At 40.0% G+C, this 26,129-nt stretch overlaps 2 protein-coding genes across 5 annotated transcripts in view; both read left to right on the forward strand.

The window, feature by feature from the left end:
- Positions 1 to 2,794, forward strand: part of ANKRD17 (ankyrin repeat domain 17) — a 79,576-nt gene extending 76,782 nt beyond the window's left edge. For all 4 annotated transcript variants that reach the window (XM_072334027.1, XM_072334025.1, XM_072334029.1 and 1 more), the window contains one exon: positions 587 to 2,794. In XM_072334027.1, the coding sequence (XP_072190128.1) occupies positions 587 to 646 (60 nt within the window). In that variant the 3' untranslated portion in view covers positions 647 to 2,794. The remainder of the gene's footprint in view (positions 1 to 586) is intronic.
- A 249-nt stretch (positions 2,795 to 3,043) lies between these two features.
- Positions 3,044 to 7,717, forward strand: COX18 (cytochrome c oxidase assembly factor COX18). The gene is made up of 6 exons (XM_072335484.1): positions 3,044 to 3,360; positions 3,836 to 3,936; positions 4,610 to 4,773; positions 5,401 to 5,513; positions 6,496 to 6,603; positions 7,396 to 7,717. Exons 1-6 carry the CDS (start codon positions 3,067 to 3,069, stop codon positions 7,567 to 7,569), a joined length of 954 nt encoding a protein of 317 aa, XP_072191585.1. The 5' UTR covers positions 3,044 to 3,066; the 3' UTR covers positions 7,570 to 7,717.
- Positions 7,718 to 26,129: the final 18,412 nt, after the last annotated feature.

The following is a 26,129-nucleotide window of genomic DNA, read 5'->3' on the forward strand; positions in this document are numbered from 1 at the left end:
CCTAGCTGGTACAAAGTTTTAAATGTGCTTGAGAAATAGGATGTTTGATTCCAGCTGAGTCTATTCAGATTGGAGTGGGCACCTGATTTAATTACTGCACAAATGAGTTTCTTTGTGTTGTAGGCAAGAGCTTATCATTGGTAGTTTTTACACTAAATTCTATGTTTATTCTTAATTATACACTGATTTCTGTCATTCTGACAGATACACGAGCAAAATACAGCCAAGTGTTTGTCCTCAAGAAGTGGCTCTACTTTGTTACATTTGAGTTTTCCTGGAGTTTAGCATATTGGTATGTTTTAGGAGAATACAGCTGAAGGTGACAGAATCAATTTCTCAGTCTTCAGAACAAAGAGGGGAGAGAGCTTTTCACTCTGAAAGCTAGAGGTCTCGTCTGAACTGTAGCAGCTGAAAACATGATGAAAATAAATCCACGTAGCTTATTGATGACTGATTGCTATGTTTTCTTACGTTGGAATTCACTTCAGCGCGGTGGAAAATAAGCATTGCAATGTAGTTTTGATTTCTGAAATATTTTGAGTTGAAACTCCTGGTACGTGGTACTAAGTTAAGCTATCTCTTCCAGGTGTGGACTGGAACTTGGACACCTCACATGAACAGTGTGCATATGAACCAACTTGGCTGAGTGGGATCAACGTGCTAGACTTGAGATTCCTTTTTCCAGAGGAAAATAAAAATGGCAGAAACAGTTTATGTGCTCCCAGATCATTCTACTGATGTGCTTGACTGAAGTGTGTAGGCTTTTTGCAGAAGAACTTACTAACTGACCTTTTTCTGTGAACATTGTGACTGCCCATTCCCCACCATCATACGTTTCAACTTAGTTAGCCTTTATTCTTTCCTTTTTCTTTTTTTTTTTTCTTTTCTTTTTTTTTTTTGACATAACTTTCTGTTGAAGCTGTTCTTTGGCTGGTTGGTTTTAGTACTGTAAACTGCTTCTGAGCAAACACAGAAATTTAGCAAAATTATGTAAACTTGATCCTGAAGTTTTAGAATGGCAAATAAATGTACAATTGTTTACATAACAAATGGCTAAGCAGAAAGTAAATTTCAATATGTCAGTATAGAGGCTCTACTTTATGTAGACTTAAATTAATGTGAGATATGTACCTTCATATTCAGAAATCTGGATGTTTCCTTCATACATTAAACTATTAATAAGCATAACTTTTCTACTTGTGTAATTTAAGTATAGTGTAAAAACTGGGCATTATCAGAGGGTCTTTTCCAAACGTGTGTTGGATTCTTTTGAGAAGGTGTACATCAGTTGTAACCAGATATTAAGAGTTAACAGTTTTCTTATGTGGAAAGATTTTCAGACTAGAGTGCTTGAGAAAACAGAAGTTCAGCACATTAAGAGTTGCCTGGTAAAGGAGGTAAATGTGTCACACTGCAGTGTCTATTGAAAACTTATCGTTGGGTTGATGCAGCTAGGTCTCTTCTGTTCCTTGAGTGTTCTCGGAGTTTCGATTCCTCCAGTTCCTTCTTTTGCCTGCAAAAGTCATTACAAGAGATACATACTCTGTATGTGTTACTTCAAGAGCAAGAATATTAACTTGCTGTTACAGTAGAGCTTCACTGATGAAAACTGGCTCCAACTGAAGGCTTATTTCAGAATAAGTGGCTTTGTTGTAGTATAGTGTCTTGTTCTGAACTGGATTGTTGACCAGCTAAGGTTTGTCTTGAGAAGTCCAATGAATAATTCCTTACTGTCACCTTCAGTAACTGTTGCCTTTTTCATGTACAGTCAGAGAACGAACACCAATACCAGGAAACAAATTCTTGGGTCCTGTACGGCAAGACAGTGATATGCAAAGCTTGGATCAAATTCCCGTACAGTTTGTGTATGTGTGGCTTAAAGTATGTTTCCAAGTTGAATGTGGTTTTGTGCCAGATGGTGTGGTCCACCATGATCTGTTTACTAGTTATTCTGTGTGGGTGATGGCTGAATGGAAGCTTGTTCTTGCTGTGCATCACTTGGATTCAACTCTCTGGAAGAAACACCAATTTAGTCATACGGCCTGCTGCTCAGGCAGGGTTTTTTGAAGTGTTACTTTGTATTTGTTATGGTAATTGTTAATTAGCCAGAGGGAAGAACAATACTTTTCCAAAGAAACCTGCTGCCTTTGAAAAAATTCTGCTACTTCTGAGAAGAAAAAAAAACAAACCCACAAGTTTTGCATGTACTGATGTCCCTATATGTGCCCTTATGTGATGTGCTAAGTAAGCAAGTTCATTTTCCTGACATACAGTGTCTAAAGAACAGGTTGTATCAAAATGGGTACCAAACTGAAGAACTGCTATAAAAGATGGTTGCAATTCCATTTTTAGCACCTTACTACGAGTGAAGAAGAGTAGTGCCATTCAGGCCTTCTGTGTGACCTCAAGCCCTCCTTTAGAATCTTGTTTACCGCTTCAGTGCTAACTAGGATTCTTTGCATTCTTATTCTGAAATAATCCTTCTTAACCAATACCACAAGCCGTTTATTGCAGCGGTGTACTCCATGGGTCAAAAAGAACAGAGTTTTTAGGATGTGGTTTCTTAACGTGTTCATTTGTTGACCTGAGAAATCCAACTGTTGGCCGGGAGAGCTGAGGTAGCTGAGTGCTACACCTGTGGCAGGGGGCTTGCTAAACAAAATCCTGGGCTCTGTGGAAGTCTGTACTAGGAGCATTTTCTTTCAGATACTTTTTTTTTTTTTTTTTAAATATATATATTTCAACTGTACTGCATTTTATTTGACCAATAAAAAAAGGAGCATACTCTTTTGAGACCTGGCAGGTCTTTATTATTATTATTATTTAAAGAACAGAATCGCTATTAGCTAGTGGAGCTGTGTAAACAGGGCTCAGGAAAGAGGTAAGCTGGCGCAGCTGGCTGCCCAGTGCAATTCCCAGTGGCTCGCAGCGCCGTCGGGACAGCCATCCGCCCTTCCCCTTGCCCGCACCCAACATGGAAGCGGCGGAGCGCTGCCTGCGTCCTTTGGCGCATGCGCGAGGGCGGGCGCTGCGCGGCGGGAGCTGCGCGTGCCGTGATGGTGAGGCATGTGGCGGCTCGCGCGGTCCTTGAGGCGGAGCGGCTCGGGCCGGCAGCTGGGCGGCGCGGCGGTCGCTCGGTTGACGGTCTCGGCGGGGTCGCCGGCACCGAGCGGGAGCCCCGGCGGCTGGTACGAGTGTCTGGCGCAGTCGACTCCCGTGCACTGGGCGGAGGATGGGCTGGTGGCGCTGCAGGCGGCCTCGGGGCTCCCGTGGTGGGCCGCCATTGTGTGCGGCGGGGCCCTGCTCCGCAGTGCCGTCACCTTGCCGCTGGCCGCGCACCAGGGCCGCCTCCTGGCCAAGGTGGGTCCTCTCTGTGCTCTTTCTTCGTTAGGACCTTAGCGGTTATGGGGTGTGGGTCGCTGCTACCAGAACTCGCGTGTCACTTGGGGTTACTGAGCTGTTAATTCATAGAGAGCTGTAATCGCAGCGTGGTTTGGGTTAGAAGGACCTTAAAGCCCACCCGCTTCCAACCCCCTGCTGCGGATCAGGCTGCCCTTCAGCACCTCCCGGGACGGGGCACCCGCGTCCTCTCTGTGCAGCCTGTGCCAGGGCCTCGCTGTCCCCTGAGTAAAGCGTTTCTCCCTAACGTCTAACCTTATCTCTGCTCTTTAAAGCCCTTCCTATGAGATAATGGTCGGAAAGGCCTGGCTGGTAGAGACAGGTGTGTTTCACAGACAGTTCTTTGACTCAAAAGTGTTGCAGTTTAACTTTTTCCGTGCTTGTTTCATTTAGCCTTTTGTCGGGTCATAAACATTATTTCCTTTTCTTTAGCTAGTTGGAAAATTTGCAGCCTGAGATTAAAAAACTAGCGGAGCAGCTTCGCTATGAGGTTTCTGTTCGTGGGAAGCAACTGGGTTGGTCTGAAAAGGTTGCCAGGTAAGACGATGATTGTATATGCCTTACAAATACATTCCAGGAGGGAGATCCTCCTAACAGACTCTGCTTTTGCTGAAGACTGAGATTGTGTTAATGCTCTTACGAATTGTTTGCACTGGATATATCTTAACGGGCAGTTTAACAGTTTCAAAGCTCTGAATTTCTGATAGGTTTATGATTACAGAGCCAAATCTAGGTATTTTTGTCTTTATGTCAGCAGTTTTCTTAGCAGTGTTCTGATGCTTTTAGATGGCTAGGAACTTAAAGCTTGAAAGCCCTTAGTGTGTGGCACTGTACCCCATGCAATAGCAATGGATATTTGCTGGGCTACCGAAGGCTGTTTAACTGTCCAGTGATTTCTGTGTTGGGGAAGTGATAACCTTGATCAGGCAAAAATCAACACAAAATATCTGACAAGTTACAGCTGTGAAAACTTGTTAAAAGTTGCTTAGATGAGTGAGTGGGGCTATGAGTTGAGAAGATAGGGGGGCCGGCAAAGGAGAGGGAAGGGGAGGCACATTTTAAGTTAAAAGACCTTCAGTTTTTCCAGATTTACACCTAAGTCAAATTGATCTGCACAGCCTGTTGAATTGCTACTTTAGAATTTGAGAAGTTGTATCATAGTATGGTGTGTGTATGTTTGTTTTGTGTCGTTTTCTGTCCTTTCTAAAAGGTTCCATTTTAAGAAGAACCTGCGGAGGATTATTACAGAACTGTACGTTCGAGACAACTGCCATCCGTTCAAAGCCACTTTATTGGTGTGGGTACAGATTCCTATGTGGGTCTGTGTGTCCATAGCTTTGCGCAACTGCAGTGTTGGTGCCTTGGACTCAGAAGGTGATCCATTTAAATAAGTACACTCAAAACAGTCTTTTCTCCTTTGGTTTCTGTTTATACAGGTACTTATTTAGTTAAAGAACATAGTCTCCCAAGCCTGATGTATAAGCTACTCTACTATTACGTTTTTAAATGTAGCAGTTTATTCTTAGATAAATATTTACTAACAATATATTTCAAAGGTTTTTGATTAGGTACTACATATATGTTGAGCTAGAGTAGGCCACAGGTGGTTTAATCAAGGAGCTTACTTCTGGGCCACACCTTTGCATTTCTCTGGTCAGCAGGTGGTCACGGGATCCAAATCTGTGTAAATGCTTCTCTGATCTCAACTTATATACTGTCAGTATTTATAATGGAGTTGTGAGCTGTAGGATGCCTGTTTAAAAGCATCATTAGCATCTGAGCTCTGGGAATAACATGAAACATTTTTTACATCATACAGGCATTTATTGTATTGTAATCTACTGGAGACAGTAACTGGAAAAAAAGTCTCTTGTAATTTTTCTGCAGGTGGCATAAGCATATTTAGGAGGTAATGCTAGCCACTGCAATACTTGGCATAACTTTGACTAACTTGAGGTAGATCATCCTTAATTTTTTATCTTCTTCACATTGTTGTTTCAGTTCAAGAGCAGTTTTCAACAGGTGGAACACTGTGGTTTACAGACCTCACAGCGCCAGATTCCACATGGATTATGCCAGTTTCACTTGGACTCTTAAATTTGCTGATAGTGGAGGTATGTTGCTGGAATACACAGGACAATTCAAAAGGATATAACGTATTGTGGAATTCTAGGGTAGTGTTACCAACTCAGAAAACACAATAACGTCCCTGAGATTATGACTGTTATAAATGCATTGATCAGAACTGAAGAGTAGCGTAATGATGCTGTGTGTGTATGTCTGTGTTGTTTGGAGATGATTAATCCTAACATGACATGTCAGAGAAACTTCATTTGCTTTGCTTGAGAACCTCCATGAAGTTTAGTCTCAACTCTGAAGTTGCTCCTAAAAGGCTGCTTTAATAAGCTCCTTGCTTTTAACACATGAAGATGCATCCCAGAAATACTTTGTTAGTACATTGTGGTCAAATTTAATAATAGTATTTGTTGTTAATGTGTTGTAAAATTCAGAACTTTGGAAGATAGTTGGGGAGATGAGTAAACAAACATATTTTAAATAATAGTCTTACTTTTCCACATACTTTATTAATGGAAAAGTTTTTATTAATCTTTGCCTTCATCATGCTCTTAATCATCTGGATTTCATTCTTTCTTCACTGTTGTCTATGACACGTGGACTAAAACTGCCTTATGAGAGCAAAAGTCACTGATGACTGCACGGTTGATTCTGTTTTCTTTCAGTTATTCAGCCACTATTTCTTCTTCCTGTTGGCAGCCCCCTGTGGGAGGGCTGTGCTTGGGGGCTAGCTGTTGGTCATTTTGGATGTGCCATAGTAGATGTTTAATAGATTGCTTTGAAATTATTTAGTAGAATGCTTTGCTAGCTTGATACAATTTTTTGCTACAGAGGATTAATAATATCAAAACAAGGGAAAGGTGTTAAGCAGTGTGCTCACTGAAATGGATCATGAGAAAATGAACGTAACCCGTGATCAAGAATACAGAGTTACAGGATACTCCCCTGTAACCTTTTTACTCAGTTGTTTCAAAAGGAGCTTTCTTTTGTGACTGTGGGCTTCTCCTTTTTTCCCTTCAGATCTTTGCTTCACAGAAACTGGAAACTTCCAGGTTCCAGAAGCTTGCTACAAATTTCTTTAGGGTGTTGTCAGTAGTAATGATCCCTGTTGCTGCCACGGTCCCCTCGGTATGTATGGAATCTTAATGCCATGTCCTTTCACCTGTGACCGTTGTGCCCCAATTTCATGTTCATAGCACTTAAAGAATGTCCCAAATGCCTGATCTGTTTGATAGGTCTCTTATAATGTATATGTATATAAGATAGCCTCTGCCAAGGAAAAAGGAATATTTAGTAGTCTCCGTTAAGCCTTTTTTCCAAGTGTGTGCTCGGATTGTTAACACACTGGGCTATTTTTGTTCACTGATAAAGAATCTGCAGTTACTGTTTCTAAACATTATTTTCTCAAGCAAGAGTTAGAAAAGAAATTCAGAGGGCTTGCATCCTTTTTGTGATTTCAGAAGTGAGGGGGAATATTTATCTTAGGAAATATAGCTGAAGCTTTGGTATGTACGTATTTGCTTCCTGTAAGCAGAGAACACCTTATTTTTGTAGATGAGGAGATTTTCCACATCCTTCCTACAACAGTTCTCATTTTTGTCCAGTGTTTTACTTGGAAAGCTTTTGCAGTGGTGTATAAAACAGTGCATGTAGTTGTCTCGTCAGGTTTATTTAGTCTGAAACACGGGTGTTAAAGCAGGTTTAGCATGAATTAATTTGTGAACTGTTGTTGTGCTGCAGTATAGATGACGTTTCTCTCCCAGAATACTTGAGAGCAGAAAATGGTGCATTTGAAATGGAGTGTAGCGTATTTAGTGTGGGTTCATTATTTTTCTTATAACTGGGAATGCGGTTGTGGTTTGTGAAGAGCTGCCTAAATTACACCTAGGGAGGCTGAACTCGGTGTTTGTCTTGTTGCAGTCCATGGCGTTGTACTGGTTGTCCTCAAGCTTCATGGGACTCTCACACAACCTGTTGCTCCGTTCTCCGACCGTTCGCCGACTGTGTTGCATACCGAGGACCAAATCTGACTCAGACACTCCTTACAGGGATATTGTGGCTGCCTTGTCTACCAAATACAGTTTTAAGAAATAATGTGCTTTGAACTGTCAGAAGAGCTGTCCCACATAGTTTGTATGCGCAATTGGCAAGTGGTATTTTGTTGAGATGCTCACTGTAAAGTGCTACGGCTGGAATTATATTTATTTCCCAAATAAAACATTGATCATGTGGCTATAAAGAATGATTCATCAACACAAGTATAGGATTTGGGAAGTTTGGTTCCAAGGATGTTAGTTTTGCAATTTGAATGGTCCAGTAACGCAGGTTTGTCACCTAAACTGTAAAGAGTTACAAAGATAAATGCGTGACTCATCTAGGCTACTTTCTTGTAGCAAAGCTGGTCTGATCTATGGACTAATGAATTGAGGCTGGGGAGCGGGTGGATGGACTCTGCACTGACTGACTTATTTCTTAATTTAGATGTCATTAGTTGATACTCATGTGGTTTGTGTCACAGTCTTTGTAACAGTCCTCATACATGATTTCCTCAGACAGCAAAGTAAGCTGGGTTATAATCCATCTTGCTGCATTAGGTTCGGAATTAGGTGAACAATTTTATTATTTCTTGTGAATGTCTGTTGAGCGACAACATTGTCAGCTATTTTTATGTGTCAGTGTAATTATATGTAGATGCTTCCTATAGGGATAATCTGTGTTTATGTGTAGCCTTGCTCTGCATACGTTTTAAGTCAGCAGCTGTACATTCTGATGAAACTTATGCCCCTTTGCACAAAAGTTTGTGCAAGGGCATAAGTTTCCTCAAAGGTAATTTATCATCTGTCAGAAGCAGAATTTGGGGTAGAAGGCTTTTTGTTTTTAATGCCATGTGGTTCTCATGCCAGAAAAAGAAGATGATTCATGATGTAACTGTTAAAGTCAGTGCTGAACAATCCTTGGTAAGTGGAAGCTAATGTTAAAATAACTGTGGTTATTTGCGTGTGTTTGTGGGGTTTTGTTTGTTTGTTTTGTTTACTCTTTTGTGTTGCTTTTTGTTTGGTTGGTTGCTTCATTGATTGGTTGTTTGTTTTAAGATTGGGGCATAAAGTGCCCTGAGGATAACTGTTCTGCCCATTAAAGGCAGATGTAAAGAAGGCGTTGAGGACCTCAGCCTTCCCCTTATCCTCAGTGGTCACATTCCACTGCATCAAGTAAGGGGTGGACATTTTCCTTGGTTCTTCTCTTACCGTTAATAGATTTGTAAAAAGATTTTTTATTCTCTTTTACTGTCGTTGTCAATCTAAATTGGAGCTGGGCTTTAGCCTTCCTAACTTCCTGACTTTACATTAGTAATGTAATCCTTTGTCATAAGCTTACTTTCTCAAGAAGATATTTCTTTCCCTTATGAGGTTTCAGTCAAAGGTTGCACTGTTGTTTGCAAACATGCAATTCTTGTATACTGGAAAATGGATTTCTTATGAGAGAAATGGTCCTTGATACTACAGGTACATACGCAATCCACCTCAATACGTGAATGCTGTGAAGAACAACTACATGAGGGCATCCTGTGCAGCAGTTGTCCTTTCATTGCTCAACAGGGCAGCAGGTTAGGGGAAATAAGAATGGTTTTGTTTGTGAAGCAGGCAGAAGTGGTGTTAACTACAGAATGGGAATTGTATTTATCCCAGTAAAGAAAGCACTGACAACTGTCTGGTATTTTTATTTCTGAATTATGTAGCATTAGTTCAGGCATAAAGGAGGTTGGTTTGGTGCTTCAGCCCTAACTACAGACTAGTTGCTCATGTCTGGCCACACCCTTGCATTATGGTTGCTACTGTACCTCATTTACATTGTTCTCCTTGAAGAAGTGGCTTAGCCTCTCAGTTGATTACTGGAGCAAAAAGTGACTGAGATCTCAAATTTCTACACTTCAGCAAGTAACAGTGTCTGTCAAAGTACACCCTAACAGTAAGCTCCCTGTGCAATACAAACACAGCTTCTAATTTACATATAGTCTTGATATTAAGTTAGTAGATCCTGTTCCACAAATTCTTTAAATTCTTTCAAGATAATCAATAGCACTAGAATTTCTAAACTGTTTTTCCTAGCATTGCCAAAATTACCCTCAGCCCTCTGAAAAACAGAAGCAAGTTCCATGAATCCCGGGAATCTCTTAACATGAAGCTAACCTTTAAACAGAGGAACAAATATATTAAGTTCGGTCACTGTTTCTACTTCAACACAACGAATGAAGATATGGAAAAGGAGATTATTAGATGGCATCCTCGCTGTGAAAGATTTGTGCGCTTCAGCCACAAAACTGTCTGAAAGCTGCTGAATGAAAAAGATGGGGCTAGTTGTAAAATCAACTGCAAGGCAGGAAGTGATGCTCCACTATAAGCTGAAGAAAGTCAGCATGCCTCAGGTGTCAGTCTTGAGTGCTGATACTGACAAGCACATAGTAAGCAAAAGGCAAGGCAGGAAAAGGGAAGAATATTTGTTGTTTAGCGCATGTATACCTTTGTATGCGCATTTGTCTACACACTCAATTTTCTTTTACCCTTTCTTCAGATCTCCATGATTTTAAGAGAGCACTTTTGTTTGCTGTGACTTTTCAGATTTCAAGCAGTGCCAGTTCAGCAACCTGAATTCAAATTAGAAACTACTTCACGCTGTCAGAGTGCTCTTTTGTCAGCTTCCTTTTGAGTTTTAGTGAATACTTATGCTGTGTGCTCAGCAATCATGCTTAGAGCTTTAGAGGAAGCCATGATTTTTCTTCCGGTATCATTAGAGAGACTAAATATTATTGAGTCTGTGTTCTGTATAAGCAGTGTTGAATTTTACAGAATCATAGAAGGGCCTGGGTTAAAAAGGACCACAATGATCATGTAGTTTCAACCCCCCTGCTATGTGCAGGGTCACCAGCCACCAGACCAGGTTGCCCAGAGCCACATCCAGCCTGGCCTTGAATGCCTCCCAGGAATGGGGCATCCACAACCTCCCTGGGCAACCTGTTCCAGTGCATCACCACCCTCTGTGTGAAAAACGTCCTCCTAATCTCTAACCTAAACCTCCTCTGTCTCAGTCTAAAAACATTCTCCCTTGTCCTGTCACTATCAGCTCTTGTAAACAGCCCTTCCCCCTCCTCCCTTCAAGTTCTGGAAGGCTGCAATGAGGTCTTCCCAGAGCCTTCTCCAAGCTAAATAAGCCCAGTTCCCTCAGCCTTTCTCCGTAGCAGAGCTGCTCCAGCCCTCTGATCATCTTAGTGGCCCTCCTCTGGACTCTTTCCAAGAGCTCTGTATCTTTCTCTGTAGCTGCAGGGACTATATACTGACCAGCCTAAACAAGAAAGTAGAGATTGTCTTGTAAATCATTAAGTTACAAGTAGGTTACCTTGCTTTGCAGGCACCAGACTAGTTGTTTTACATAGATAACAGTCTGAAAGGTGTGAGCTTGGTATTAATTATACATAGGTGGTCATGTCTTTGATCCTCCTTTTCCTGTGATTTATAAATACCTGTTTTTCTTGATTTGCTTACTGTGTGGAAGAGCTTACTCTAATACTTGTGTCCTGTATTAATCTATACAATTGTATGCATTGTTTTGGTACAACTGCATTGAAATTAAGTGGGTTAACAGCCTGTTTTAACAAGGGATTTTGACTTAGTCCTTGTGTACCCTTCCTTTCCACCCTGAAGGCTGCCATGTTAGCGTGCTAAGCGCCAGGATTGTAAAACAATGAAAAATGTGTCCTTTGTATCAATATTTGGGTTTGAATTTTTCTTTGTGACAATAAAAGGTAAGAAACTATTTATTATAAACTTTTTTTTTTTCCTTTTTTTTTTTTTTTTTAAGCTAAAAATCCTTTATATTTCAAAGGATTTTCTCCTTTAGGAATTAAGATTATCACTTAATCACTTAATATTATATGATACAGTGATAACTTGGTAATAAAAGGATTTGGAAATCTCAGGCACGAGACAGTTACTTGCTGTAAATGTGCACACATGTCCATAGTTGGTACTTAAGATGCTGTTTTGTTGAGATGAGCACGCTGTGCATTGTGTCTGGATTTGGGGGTTTTAACATTTCTTGTGGACACATTAGTTTTCAGACATGTTCCACGTATACGCATTAAGGTAATTCTTGACCTGCACTAAGAAGATTCTGCTTGTTGGAAAGTTCCATGCTGCTTCATTGATGTGAAGTGATGGGAGCAAACATGTTAGCGCAAGATCTGAAGCACTTACCTGGATTGCAATGATTTGTAAGATGTGTACGTGCTGCTGTGATTTTAGCCTTTTAAAACTAATGGCACTATGTACTTACAAATACTGTTAATTGCATGGTTTAATCTTGCCACTATTTTCCTTCATCACTCGTGTAACCGCTGGCAGCATAATGGAATTGTAGAACCCTTTGTCTACTACAGTTGCATTTTGGCACCTTGTTAAATATATTTAAGCTTTATAAAGTGTATCAAAAATCAATTTCCATATGGGGACATTTGTTTTCTAATTGGTATCTCTTGACACTATTTTGCATTAGCTGATAACGTCGTACTTTATAGATTAACATTCCCAGGATTGCAGCTTTGCAGGTACGGTTTCTGACTGACAGAAGCAATTTTGGAGAAAGAGCAAAGTTAGATGCCGTTGTATTGATTGTACTGTGCTTGTACAGATTGGACTCTTGGAATTACTTTCACTATCTAGTTGTGAATCACAGCACATCATTGATATAGCTGCATCCATATGTGGCCAGGATGTTCTCCAGTAACTTGTGGGGAAACTGAAGGTCAAACAAGGCAATGAAAGCATTGTGTCTGATCAGGAAATAGCTTGAATGCATCTGTAATGCAGGTGTTTTGTTTTGGAAATTTTGGGGATTTGCTGACAAGACTGGTGCATTTTTCCGCATTCCAGAGTCTAAAGCCAAGTTTATGTGCTCATTCTTACAGCAGCATAAGCTGAAAGCAGCTTGGTTCTGCCAGTGTATGTAGTTTCTTGTCCAAAAGACCCCCATTAAAAGCAGGTAAGGATGATTGTGGCTCAAAAATAGAAGAAAAACAGTTTCTTCAGGACAGAAACTTCAGGACAGTTCTTAACCAAGTATAGGAATGTGGCAAACAGCTAAAAAGCCACAGGTTAAGGGGGCCACAGTATGGGGTCAGAATTGATATAATAAAGCCCTTTTCAGGATTGCATCAGATATGGGGAATTGTTTCTAAGTATTTAGAAAGAGTTTCGGAGCTTCCCGAATGTTGTCTTGTCATTCTGTCTCTGCTAAAGTTACCGTTGCCAAGCATGACTTTTGACTGGTGAACAGGCAGTAGGGGGAGCTGGTACGCTGTGAAACTCGAGAGCGATTCGCTTCCTGCCCCCGTGCCATCCCTTCAGCTTCCTTAGCGTGCTTTATCTGAAACGGGGTCCTTGTTTCCAGCTTGGGAACAGAGTCTGCTGAAGCTTCTGGGCAGGACTTTAAAACAGAAGGAAAAAAAACAATAGGATCTCTTGGAGAGTGTAGAGAGAGCCTTGAAAAAGACTGCTGAGAAATATCTCACGCAGATTAACACCTCTGTGAGAACACCAGGAGTTTACTAAGTGATAATACTGACCGTGCAAAGGTTTTGAAAGTCTGCTACTTTCTAGGATCTGTGTCAGCCTAGGGTTTGGTGAAGAAATACTTATATTTTTTCCTTGGGATTATATCTGTGCTGCAGCAAGCCATATGTGGCACTTGTATACAAGTGAAGAAGCATATTTAATAGTTAGGTATGTAGGTATGTATACACTGTGCATTTTCATAAATATACAGTTCTAAGTATTTGAGTATAATCATATCCTGAAGAGCCAACATATCCTTGTCATGGGTAAAACACACATAAAGCCAGCTAATCTTTTTCAGGAACTGATTAAAATGTGACACTTCCCTGTCAATAATGAGAAACATTTCTATTAATTGCTATGTAACAATTAGTATTAGCTACAGTTGAACTGTTCCACGCTTTTTTGTGAAATCCTCAGAAATCAATTTGCAACATAAGGATTGCTATGCTGAATTCATGTCAGTTTATTTGTGGCCTTTAGGACTCTTCTCTGTCGCAGGTAGTTTCAGATCAGAGCAAGCTGTGCACCACAGATAAAAGTGAAAATACGCATAAGATGGATATTTTCACTTTGATAAAACCTTAGCGTGAGTTTTGCCATTCTACCACATGTGCAAATTTTCAGTGCTGTTTTGCTTAAAACAATGTGGGGTGCAGCAGCTAGATAATCTGGATGCACAGTTCTCCATTTATTTGTATATTATTCACACCATTTGCATTCTGCTTTTATTATAGAATCACATCCAAGGTCCAGGCTTCTCTTTAAATGCATGTTGACTGCTCCTACCTAGCCTGTGTAATTAGGGTTTCTTTTACGTGCATGTGACCTGAAGAACCTACATATGCATCTCAGTTTAAGATTCATGGTATTTAAATGCATAAGTTTTCTTACAGGTCATACATTCTCCATTGTCTAGAAAACAACAGCCTGGATTTTGAAGACAAGGCTGGGATGGATACTTGCTAGCTTTAATAGTTTTGGCCTGATAAAAACTGTGCTCAAAGCTTATTTCCATTTTCAGCTGTTGTAATTACTCTCTTAAAATACATTTTCTGCTCTAAGATACTTTGTGTGATGCTGTTTCTTGAAGAGAATTAAGGCTTTGCTGTTTTCTTTCCTATGACACATACCTATTGTAAGAATATTCGTTTTCAGTCCGCATGAATGAGGTAAAGTTGGACACAGACAAAACATTCTATCTTGGGCAGAAAGAGCTTACCAGTTGTAGAAGTTTGGAATCAGTAAGACATCTGCTTTATCTTTTATGCTACAATACAGGTAGCATAAAGTAACCTTGCAAGTGGTCACCTATTGTTAGAGTGCTTTCTGCCAGTAAGTGAGCCGAGGCTGATTTCTGGGGGTGAAAGCAGAAAACGTTCCTAAGCTTTCTGAGAAACAAAATAGAATTGAAGTGGCTTGAACAGTTCTGAGTGTTATTCTTCCCAGATGATGTTGTATTATTTTAATAATGGGATAAATCATTCTAATTTGCCTGTTTCTTATTCTGCACGCTTCCTATCTTGACTTTACTAAAAACAGTGAAAGGTAAATAGCCAAGCCGCATAACTTGGAATAGCAAGAGAGAATGCTGCTTTGGGTGTCTTAGTAATAAAATGGATGATATTTTGAGAAAGGACATTGCTTCCTTTGTAGCAATTCTATACATTTTGGCTTGAAATACTGCAAAGAAGATGAGGTTGTCAGTGTCACAGCTGAGATGCAAATATGAGTAAAATATAACACCTTTTACAGAGTGCTGGAGGAAAGTACTGTTGCCTGCCAGAGAATTTGAGACTGTTTGCCAGCCCACCTGGTTGTTCTTGGTAGATGCTTTAATAGTGAATTTAGATTCTAAATCCAAAATTGAGTTTCTAGGGTGGATTCTTTGAAGGGCAGAGAATTTTTTGCAAGGCGGGCTGTCGATTACTGGCAGGTTCCACGATTTCAGAAAATCAAAACATGCCCGAGCATTTAATAATCTGTTGCTGTACACACGGGGGTGCTCTAACTATAGTTAATGATGCCGGTTGTTGGGCTACCAGAGCTGTAAAATCTGGGGCAAGCAGGCAGGCCTCAGATCAAAACATTTGTCTTCTGTCTTTCATCTCGATGCTGTTTCAGAACTTAATCAGCCCATCCCTTTGCAGCATTCACTGCATTTCCACCTCGTTGCTGTGTCCCTTTGAAGTAACCCGGTGTTTAACATTGCTAATCTTTAAAATAATGGAACGAGTTTGCTAGCTGATCTCTCTTTCTGAACTAAGGGTGCCAAGTGGAAATTGGCAGGTGTTAGGACAATCCCTCTTACTGCCTAGTTGACTTTGCAAAGCCACCTGTATTTTGCTGCCATGTGGCCAGCTGGGAGGAGAACATCTTTGTTTTTATTGTATGATAATGTTGGACTACCTGTCTTTAATTGACCTGACTTATTTCTAATGGTAAATAAAACACTCTTAGTTCCTTTGAAGCTCAGCATAGCACAAAGAATAACAGCAGCTGCTGTTCTTGTGAGGCTTGTTCCTCTTTTTCTTTTTATAAAGTCTGAGGGATCACAACTTCGTATTTTCTTAAAACAAAAGAGAAGGGAGCAGGCCAATGGGGTATTGCACCACATGAAAGCTGGCTGAGGGAATGTGCTTAATCCTATTTTTTTCTCTCTCTCTCTTTCTACTTTGTATTTAGGACTAGTTTAGGCCATGATTTCATAATATTAGAGCTAGATATTGCTGGATCTCTCAGCAATGCAAGTGTGGTCTAGATTAAACTGGACTGTGCAATTGCAATTGTTTCAAATTAGAGGACACAATTACAGAGTTTTTGCTGATGTTGGGGTTTTTCTTGCCATGCCAACTGCAGCAGGATGGAGCGTACTGGATCTAGCGAGAGCTTAGGCACAGAAAGAGGAGGTGCTGTGAGCCTGAAGCTACAAAGTTGGTCTGCCATAAAGTTCTAAACATCTCTAAGTTGGCAAAATGAAACAACTGTTTCTGCAGTTATCCATGCAGATTCACTTCTAATTGTTTAAATGTGTGTGTTCCTAGAGAGTCAATTTAAGTCTGGATCTGGGTACTCTGATTCAGTTCAGCTGTATCTCTATGTAAATATAATGAAGATAGGCATGCATCATTGTTCTTTCACTAGGATTGTGTGATTAGTTTTTTGGGAAAAGTTCAAAAGCAGTACAGTAATAACTTGAAATGAAGGGGTAGAATCCACTGGCAGACAGCAATTTTGCTCATCTGAAATGTTAAGGTATAGTTCTTACCAGCATCTTTTCTGTGCTGAAGATTATATCTCTCCTTCTTCAGTGTTCTCCACTCATAAGACACTGTGTTGGAATGACACCTTGTGGCAGCGTTTCTGGAAACATGTGACATGTTCCTCTCATCCCAGCTTCCAGGGAATCAAAAATGGAATGTACTCTCTTGAATGGCTTTGTATTTCAGCTGGAATGGGAGAAAAGTAACCTCTACTTCCCTCTGCTCAGAAACTAAGAACGCTGAGCTAGAATGCACCTCAGCTTACTTGGCTATTACCTAGTGTATCTGAAGTCAAGAACTGCTATCGACTTGATAAGCAGTGAGGGAAACTGGATTGTTACTCAGCTGATTAGCTTTCTCACCTCAGTTTGTGTCCTGCCAAGCCTACTGCAGCTGCTTCCCCCAGGGTCTGGCAAATTCCTATCAGAGACTCAGCAGAGAATCTCTGAAGCCCAGTAATAGATTTTTAATAGAATTCCTATTACTGTTGTTAATTTTTATCAAGTCCTCTGTCAGTAGAAGCCAGGTAGACATAGGAAAATTCAAAGTCTCTAGCAAAGGCAAAATGTCTCACCATACTGGTGAATTAATATAATTGTTTTCGAAGATATCAGTTTTGCATCCACACATGAACTGTAAAAAAAGATGTTTTTGAAACTTGTTTTTAGAGTACAGCTGGGAAATTGTGATACAATCATAAGCTTGATTTTTGCTTTGTAAGTCCAAGTCTTAAATGCATTAAATGGAGGGGCCAGGAAGATTGGAAAGCTGTTTGGAATGTTGATGTGTGCCACACATGTTGCAACAGGAATTTGTTGTTAATTAGAAACAAATGCCAGCCTTCAGCATCAGCCAGTTTTGAGTAAAAGGCCTTGTCAGATGGGCCTCATTTTGTTTATCTTGTATTTGCCTGGGGACCGTTTCTTGATGTTGATCGAAAGTGGTCTGTAGTTGTTTCATAGAAGGCAGAATGCAAAACTGTGGTAAATGATTGATCCTTGAAAGCTCAAGAGGCTGAGTAGAGGTCTTTGAATTGTATTCCAAGTATGTTCTTGCACTTAGAACAAGCCAAGAAGTTGCTCCTCCAGTCTGGTCTATAAAGATGAATTGTTTTGCTTTACTCTGAGTTGGGCTGGGAGTCTTCAGGCAGAGACATGGTAACATTAGAACCACTAGAACTTGTGTGGTAGAGCTCACTGGACTTATTTCAATCTTCATTCCTAGCTGTGTACTAGAACGGATAGCCATCGCAACTACGTTTTTGGGTTTGGGATTTGTTTTGTTTTTCTTTGGGAACATATTTCAGGAAATGCTGAAATGTAACTTTTTTTTTTTTTTTTTTTAACTGAAAATCTTAAATAATAATTTGTCTCCTAATTTCGGAAAAGCTGAATTGAATTTAAAGGGCCTACTTGAGGTACCACCACACCCAAATCCGCTACAGCACTTCTGTTTGAACAGATAACTAAATACTATTATGACAGATGCTGCTGTTGAAGGTTTTTCAGATATGAGTAGCGTGTGTAAGGGGGCCTTTGAATCTGAAGCATTCTTGTTCAAAATGGTAGTTGCAGAGTAGGTTTGTTTGGGCAGACTGTTACAAGGATTCACAGGTCCTTCTCTTTCCATGCAAGTTCCTTTCACCATTTTAGTTTTGCAAGGTGGTGAATTGTTAGTTACTGTCTGTCAGTCTGATTAGTAGTGAGCCTTGCTAATAACAGACAAACCTTTTTTTCTCTTAATGGAACTAACATGGAAAAGAAGTTTGTCCATGAAGCATCCTGAAGAGATTCTCCATCTCTTTCTCACATTTTATGTCACATATGAGTATGATGTATGTAAGGACTGTTGGCTTGAACTTCACAAGACAAATGGATCAGGAGCACAGAGGGTTAACAGTTTCTGTGCAAAGAGCCTGCCTCTTCTAGTCCTGTTCTAAACTGGTAATCGTTTGGGGAGGTGGGAATATTCCCAAAGCTATAGGGAGACACATCTCTGAGTTGATTACACATCTGTGCCGCTCTAAATGAGGTAGATTCATGTTGGTTATGCAAGTGGAGATTTATAAGTTGTGAACACTGTGTTATCTTATCCTGGTTGAAGTGTCCTGCTACGTGGCAATAGTAAGAAGGAGTATTATTTGTCAGTACATGGGGAGATGGATAGCAGTAGAGGCTCTCTTGAGTATGATCTGTTAAAAGCTGTTACCTTCAGTGCATTAACTACCTTATGTAGTCAAAGGGAGAAGGTTCTAGCCAGAGATGGTTGAGTGTTAATTAAAATAGTAATGTGGACATCTGTGGTTACAAGCTGAAGATAAGTTTTTAATGATGTTTTCCTAGGTTTTCAGCATACGATGTAGTGTCATTATGAGTTTATTATACTTAGGATCATTTTCATTAGTTGTGAAGGCAGTGAGGAAAAACTGAGATGCAAATACAGTCTTGTCCTTAGTGGTGTAATTGTAACTCCAGATCCCTAGGTGTGTTGCCACTTTGCAAGATAAGTCTGTTGCTGGTTTATACTACAACAATTTGCTTTGATTGGTTGAGTTTCTTAAATGTGCCTCTGAGAATGCAATCTCTGAAAAGTGAGCTCATGGAGATGGTTTGGGTTCTCACCCTAATGATTAATAGTTCCTCCCTTTTGGGAGAAGGGATGCGTTCCCGCATAGGATAGTGGGTTATGAATTGTGGTCAAGGACATGCATGTCTAAAGAGATCTGGTTTGCAATCTGCACACCTAGCTTTCTCTGCTAATAGCTTTTCATTTTGGCTTCTTTTTCTGAAGCTTGCCAGCTACCACCTCTCTCACTGTTTCTTGCCAGGATTCTTTGTCATCTAAGTTGATTTCTCTTCTAGACTCAAGGAAAGATGAAATGGTTGTATGCATTCCAGCATAAACACGGATTTGATGGTACTGGATGGGTATATATGTCTTGCTGGTTTTAAAACAAAGCATGTCACTAAAAGTGTCTGGTTGATAAAACGTATGAGAGAAAATAATTCCTTTAATGCCAAGGAACATTTCCTGTGGCTTAAAGCATTGCACTGGAAAAGGTTAGTTCCAGGACAGGAGACGAGAAAATAAGGAAGAATGTGTGCTATCAGTCTGGAAGTAAAAGCTTCTGTGTATTTCTCTTTCCTATAAAGATGTTGCACATTTAATAAAATGACTTTAGACTAGGTTAAAAAAAAAAAAAAAAGGCAAACTAGGTAACTTTCTAGAGCAGCAGTGGGACACATTCCCTGGCATTGGTTGTCATGACCTTTTCTTGGAGGAGATAGGTTGTCTTAGTAGCAAGCCTTTACCACAACAGCCGGTCCTGCCAACCTGATCCTTCCTGGACAAATCTGATGATCGCTACTTGAGCTTCAAACCCACTATCATGCTGCTTATTTGTGTGCAGAGAAAGGAGTCATAAAAAGAGATCTTTTTGAAAGTGAGAAAACATTGTTTTCACATCTTTAGTAGGGATGCATAGCCATAAATAGCTAGGAGAGAACTGCAGATTAAGAAACTTAAGTCTTTATCATTTCACTGAAGGAAGGTGGAATGAAATTTGGTGAATACTGAGGATGGTAGGACACATTTCAGTCTGGCACAGTGTTGAGTTAAAATTATTATCTTTGCAATTGCTGAGTGCAAATGTGCTAGTTTTCCTTTTATCCTTGACCCCAGTTCAACTTCCAGTGAAAGGTGGGTGTTTGGTTGTTTTTAACAACACTGTGCAGTATTATTTACATTGTTAAATGAGACAGAGAGATTAGAATCAGGTTTTTAACAGGTGCAGCACCACTGTATGTGTCAGTACCCCTTTCAAAGTTTGAGCTGCAGTGAGTCACGCTGTAATGTAAAATGCAGAAGCTGTCAGAAGCCAACTGCAGCAACATTCACAGGTAGTCAAGCCCTATTTTTTTCCCTGTTTGTGTTTGTTGTTTCAACGCTAAAATAACTTCCTTTAATTCATTGGAGCCTGAAGTGTTCAGAGGATGGATTTGCAGAAACAAAGAAACGTTGAGTTCTCAGCTGTAGTTTGGACATCAAAAAAGAAGCGTTTGTCTATTGATTATAAATGGTTAGAAGGGCTCAAAGGAAGTATTTGGCAGAACTAGGAGAGGAAATGAGTTTTTTCCACACTCGGATTGTAACAAAATCCATACCCTTCTTATGTGATGCACATCTACATCTTTTGTACTGCCTTAAATTTCCCTTGTTCGTTATGAAGTAGTTGTGTGTTCAGATGATACCCTGGAAAATACAAATTTTCTTACTTTCACTTAAATGCTGCATAAACTGAACAAAGACGTTTTTCAAACAGAATTAGGATTTACAGACATGCGGGCCTAGTTTTTAAATAGCTGAGCCATTCTTCAGTAATCATAGGATGCTTTTAGAATTGTGAGTAGGAGGAACAATGCTGCTCTAGTTTTACATGCAGTTTGGGAAATTCTGAGTTCTGCTGTTCATATGGTCACTTCCACTACTGTGTGGTGTGTCTAGCAAATAGACCTGGCAAACAGTATTGTTCCTTAAGTGCATCTCCAATTCCTTGTGAAGCTACTAACTAGCAAGTGGATGCAGGTTATTTTTTCCACCTGATTCTGTACTTACTATCTCAAGTGAAGTGCAGGTATTTGCGCTAGGTTGTGTATTGCCAGCAGTTGTGAACTCTTTTAGTACAGCAGCAGAGTGTAGCAGTGGTCATGGGTGGTGGGTGTGACATGCGGAGCTAACAGTTTGTGTGTCTAGATGTGTTGGAATGAAACATAGTGGCTAGTGGGTTGTGAGTTGTATTCATAGGCAAGTACAAATTATGGGCACTAGTTTGCGTTGGGGGCCCAGGCATAGACAGGAATCGCAGAAGCAGGAGTAGGTTTGTGACTTTAAAAGCTCAGAAAGTATTGCAGACACGCAAGAGCACCCAGCGCCATTTAAAGTGAGTGACTAGGAAAGATTTACAGATAGTGCAACCCACTGTTCCGTGGTATAATACAGGAGAGATTTGTTTTCTTGAGTGTGAAAGTACATTTTGGTAGAGTGTGCCATTCAAGGTAAGACTCAAGTGGCTTGAATTGGGCAAACTTAACAGGAAGGTAACAAATGGTCAATGACGATAAATGCTATTTAAGTGTTTGAAATTGTGAGGATAGGACTATGATGGATTCTGTGATATTTCCAGCAGTCACATTTATGGCAGAGTTACGCAGACTTGGTTCATAGCAGAGCATCCTGCTTTAGGCTGAAAGTACATTTTATGTTACGGGGAATAATTTGGTAATTTAAGTCTTGCGTTTTGTGGCTTTTAACATTTGGGTCCTGAATAGGCTCTGTGTCAACAGAGTGAGACTGACTGGCTTAATGAACTGTTTGGAATTTCTGTGCTTGTAACTAAAAGAGATGCTGAGGTGTGATTTCCAGCCTGCTGCTTCAGAGAAAGGAAAGGACTTGCTGGTTTATGGGTCCCCTTATCTTCAACACCTGTGGAAATCACAACTGGATTAAAAAAAAAAAAAAAAAAAAAAAGCCAAAACAGCTGTATTCAAATGGGAACCCAGTTGGAAGGAAGCTGAGATGCAGGAATTCACTTTTAAATAATAGACGTAATTGCCCTTAAGGGTTCAAATTAAAACCGAGGCCCTTTTTGGTTTACATACTTGACATAAGCAGATGGAAATCATATTGAGTGTAACTACAGATTAATGTAAGTCAGGAAACATACTTTTGTAAGGAAGTGAGAGTCAGAGAGACTGCACTGTAAAAAATGCAATGTGGTCTAACCTTGGTCGGCTAATAATGTACTTTAATGGGAGTTGCTGCAGGCAGATAGAATTCTCTTCTGCATGAATTTCTGAACAGTTAGGCTAGGAAGGGAAAGGAGAAACGTGGAACTTGAACTCTCTTTATGGCTTAGAACTTGAGCCCCTTTTGTCTAGAAATAATTAAAGGAGAAAATCTTTTACTAGGACCAAGTCAGTTGCTTATAAATGTATCTAATAAAATTCAAATAGTGGCAGTGCTCTTTAGGCACATTATTTCTATTTTGAGAGTTGGCAAAGAAGAATTTTAATTTAGGGAACTCGTATTGAAGTAGTCTAAAACTTGTGGGTATGGCTGAAGGGATTTACAGTATTGAGTGCTCAAGTTTTGTGCATTTTTCTTTCTTTTTTCTTTTTAGCCTAGCTGACCAGTCTGTGTAATGAAACAAGATTTTTTTAAGGCCTGACATGGAGAGGAGCTCAAAACTACAGACAGCTTCTGAAAATGTTTTCATTCATCCCTAAACACGATGATGCTATTCATACTTGAGAACCATTCAGAGTCAAAATAGGTGTTCCTGCACTATCCTCCTCACTAGTGCCTCCTTATACCATTTCTCTCCTTCTTTTTCTTATTTATTTATTTATTTTACAGAAAGCCAGCAAGCCTTAGCATGTCTTTCTAATCTGAAACACAATAAAATCTGTCTCTCATTTTTGCTGTTGAGTGTTCGAGCCCCAGGAATTGTGCTTTTTAATCCGTTCTGTACATATTCCTGTGGTTCACATTTTTGTGCTAATTAAAATACTGCATACTTGTTTCACTCATCTGATGAGAAACATTTGTACGCCGTATTTCCAAGAATTTTTTAATACTTTCTAGAATTACAGTTGAGACACCACGTCCTTATCAGCTTTTGTAAATGGAGGAGATCTGTGGGAGCAGATGGCTAAGTTAGAAGAAATTGGTGAGTGACGAGAAGCAGGTCCATTGATTCCAAAGCTGTAATATTTGCAAAGCAGCACTGTTTTTCATCTGTAAATGTTCTGCAGTTCATGTTTTTTATTTAGTTACTGCCTGTATAATTCTTGCACTGCTGAGTGCAGCTAATACTTTTATTTTACAAAATAAGCAACCTCAGATTAATTGGATAATAAAAGCTTTGCTATGCTTGCATTTTTCTCCTTTGATTGCTATTACTGGAAGACTGAGAGATAAGCTTTATTTGTTTGGAGATATCTAGAGTAATGGTTTCAACAATAAGCCCTCAAAGATCAAATATGCATGTCTGCAATTTTTTGTATGTAGTAAATGGTGATCTTTCCCCTTTGGGATCCAGATTAGCTAGGATGACATAGTTGTGGAAATCAGGAGATGATAGAAGTGGTGATGCTTTATAGAACACAGTAATGCAGCATATACTTGCTTTTTTAATAGGGAGTCCTGCAGATATTTCTGCTTCTCTTTGCTGCAGCGTATTGATGGTGATATGAACCGGTCAAAATAGAACAGAATGCAGCTGACAGATTAGAAAGAGCTTGAAGCTTCTGCATATTTACTTTTCCAATGCAGTCAATCAATCCCCTTGTGGAATGGAACTGAAATAAGAACAGTCTGGCTCTGAACTGACTGTATATCATGTTGTTGATGTCACAAGCTATTTGCTCTTGTGAAAGTTCAAAGTTTGAACTGAAGGCCTCTGTGGAAAATCAGCCTGAAGTCTGGAGGGTGTTGAAATGCAGAAGTGAGGACTGGACCACAATATAGTCTTTTAAAAATCCCCATGGTAGTTTTTATGAAGATAGGGAAAACTAATTCTGATGGTCTAGTTGAGCTCAAATTTGTTTGATGCTTTGGGCTTTTAAAGCATTCCAAATTCTATGATACGAGGTTTTATTTTTAAGGTCTTAAGTACAGATTTATGGTGCAGACCTAAGCAAAGGAGGTCTTGTGTTACTGTGTTGTCCTTATAATAGCTGTCAGCATCTCTGGGTTTGTAATGGTTTCTTATTTTTCTTGATTGCCATTTGGATACATACCACTGTGACCTACTTTACAGTGTCATAGTCAAACAGGATTTCTAGTCTCTGTGATTAAACTTTCGTGGTCTCTACTTAATAAATTAATTGCTTGTGCTTTCTTCTTGCACTTCATTTGTTTTCTGACCTGGAAAGTGAAAGCGTTTTTCCGTGTTTTTATCTTCCATTGGAAATTGAATATTTTCTCCCAGTCTGAAATCCCTGGGAAAAGAAGATTCTGGCTAAAGGGTAAGAGTTCCCCAATCTCGTTGTTGCTGTGAAGTAAGTAGAATTTGGTGCAACCTATAGTTTAGGGGCCTATCTTCGGATTTAGCTTACTAGCTAGGAGTCAGAGGCTCCCTCTGTGATTATGTAAGAGGAGATATGCTGGCACTTGCTTAGGGGCAGTATCCTGGCCAAGAAATTAATAAAGCCACTTGGGATTTTCAGTCACTTGGAAACTGCTCCTTTGTGTTGCAGAATGATTTTGGTTTGTGTAATCTTTTTGGGTGTTGAAGATACGTACATGGTGTAAAGCGCAGATTCAAAACATGAAGGCCCACTTGTGCAAAGTAATTCTGTCTCGCCCAGCTCATAGCTATGTTTATTTCTCTCACAGATGAAAAGAGTCTCAGCTTCTAATTAAGTAAGGGGAGCTCAATAACGACAGTAGATCAGTAGATTCTGTGTACTGACTGTCCTTCTGAGGAAACTCAACTCTGTGTGCACCAAAAGCATACCAACATCTTATAAGGGTTTGAGTCAGTGGCTGGGTTGCAAAGCCAGATTCCTACAACTGCTGAATGGACACAGACAAACAGAAGGGACTCAACATTTTGGTAGTCAGCGTTGCATCCTGAAGTGCTTCATAGCTTATGTGAAGAACCAAGTGTTGTATTTATCTTCCTGTTGCTGTGTATCTCTACCCTTCAGGTCTTTGCAATTTTCATCTCCTTTTCAAATGGAACCTCTCCTGACACTTTCTTTCCCTGCCCTGTGTTTTTTTTCTGGCTGTCACCCCAGCTGAATCCTTTCTCCTCTAAAACACCAATGCAAGCCTGGTTTCCATTCATATCCTCCCTTTATCCTGTTCGCAGTGATAACAAAGTCAGTGCTTTCACACAAGTAGGTTAAGAGCAGCGTAGTCTGGGGCCTTAAGGCGACAACAGCATCTGCTGTAGGTAAGAAAGCAGCAGGATACCCAGACTATATGGAAACACCAGGAAGTTGTTAATGTAAATTCAGTTGCTCCTGGGCCTGACAGGGCCGGGAATCAATGCTGCATAAAATTTAAGAAAATGAAGGACATATCCTGGCTCCCACTTTTACATTCATGTCCTGTGTTCCAGAGTTGTCAAATGGGAGATTCTTGGCAAGAGAGCTATCAGGTTCAGTCCCATCCCTGAACACTACAGAAGAGCTTTGGGAAGAGAGTATCTACATCCAGGAGCCACTTTTCTCCTGGCTTGCCTCTCGGGTAAGTATCAGTGATCCCTTAATTCAGGTACAGGTAAGAATGCTACTTTCTGTGCATTTACTTTTAGTGTGGGATACATTTGCATGGAATTTCTGATGAAATGAGGACATTGGTCTTGCTTCTGGGAAGAGAGGCAGTGACTAATTGCTAGTCTGCTTGCAAGAACTGTATTTCTCTAAAAGCAGCTCTCTGTGAATGTGAGGGAAATCTTCGATATATTAACTACTCAAAGCAATGTTCATTGGCTGCCTTGCCAAAGTGCTTAGCTTTGTGCTTGTGGCAAGGACACCAAGCATGTTCTGTGTTTTGTTAATCCACATTTCTGTGATTTCTGCCTAAGAAGAATGCTTTCTTTACCAAAAACAGCAGCTGGTACAATGCATGAGACTAATGGCGCCAGACATCAAAACACTTTGAGTCCTTTCCCACAAGTAAGATGTAAAACTTACAATGATTGCCAATAATCAATTGTAAGAAAGCAGCAAATGTAGCAATTGGTCACAGTAATGTTCTTGATGTTCTTCTCCTAATA

This window comes from Excalfactoria chinensis, chromosome 4 (genome assembly GCF_039878825.1).
Source record: "Excalfactoria chinensis isolate bCotChi1 chromosome 4, bCotChi1.hap2, whole genome shotgun sequence".
NCBI classification, from domain to species: Eukaryota; Metazoa; Chordata; class Aves; order Galliformes; family Phasianidae; genus Excalfactoria; species Excalfactoria chinensis.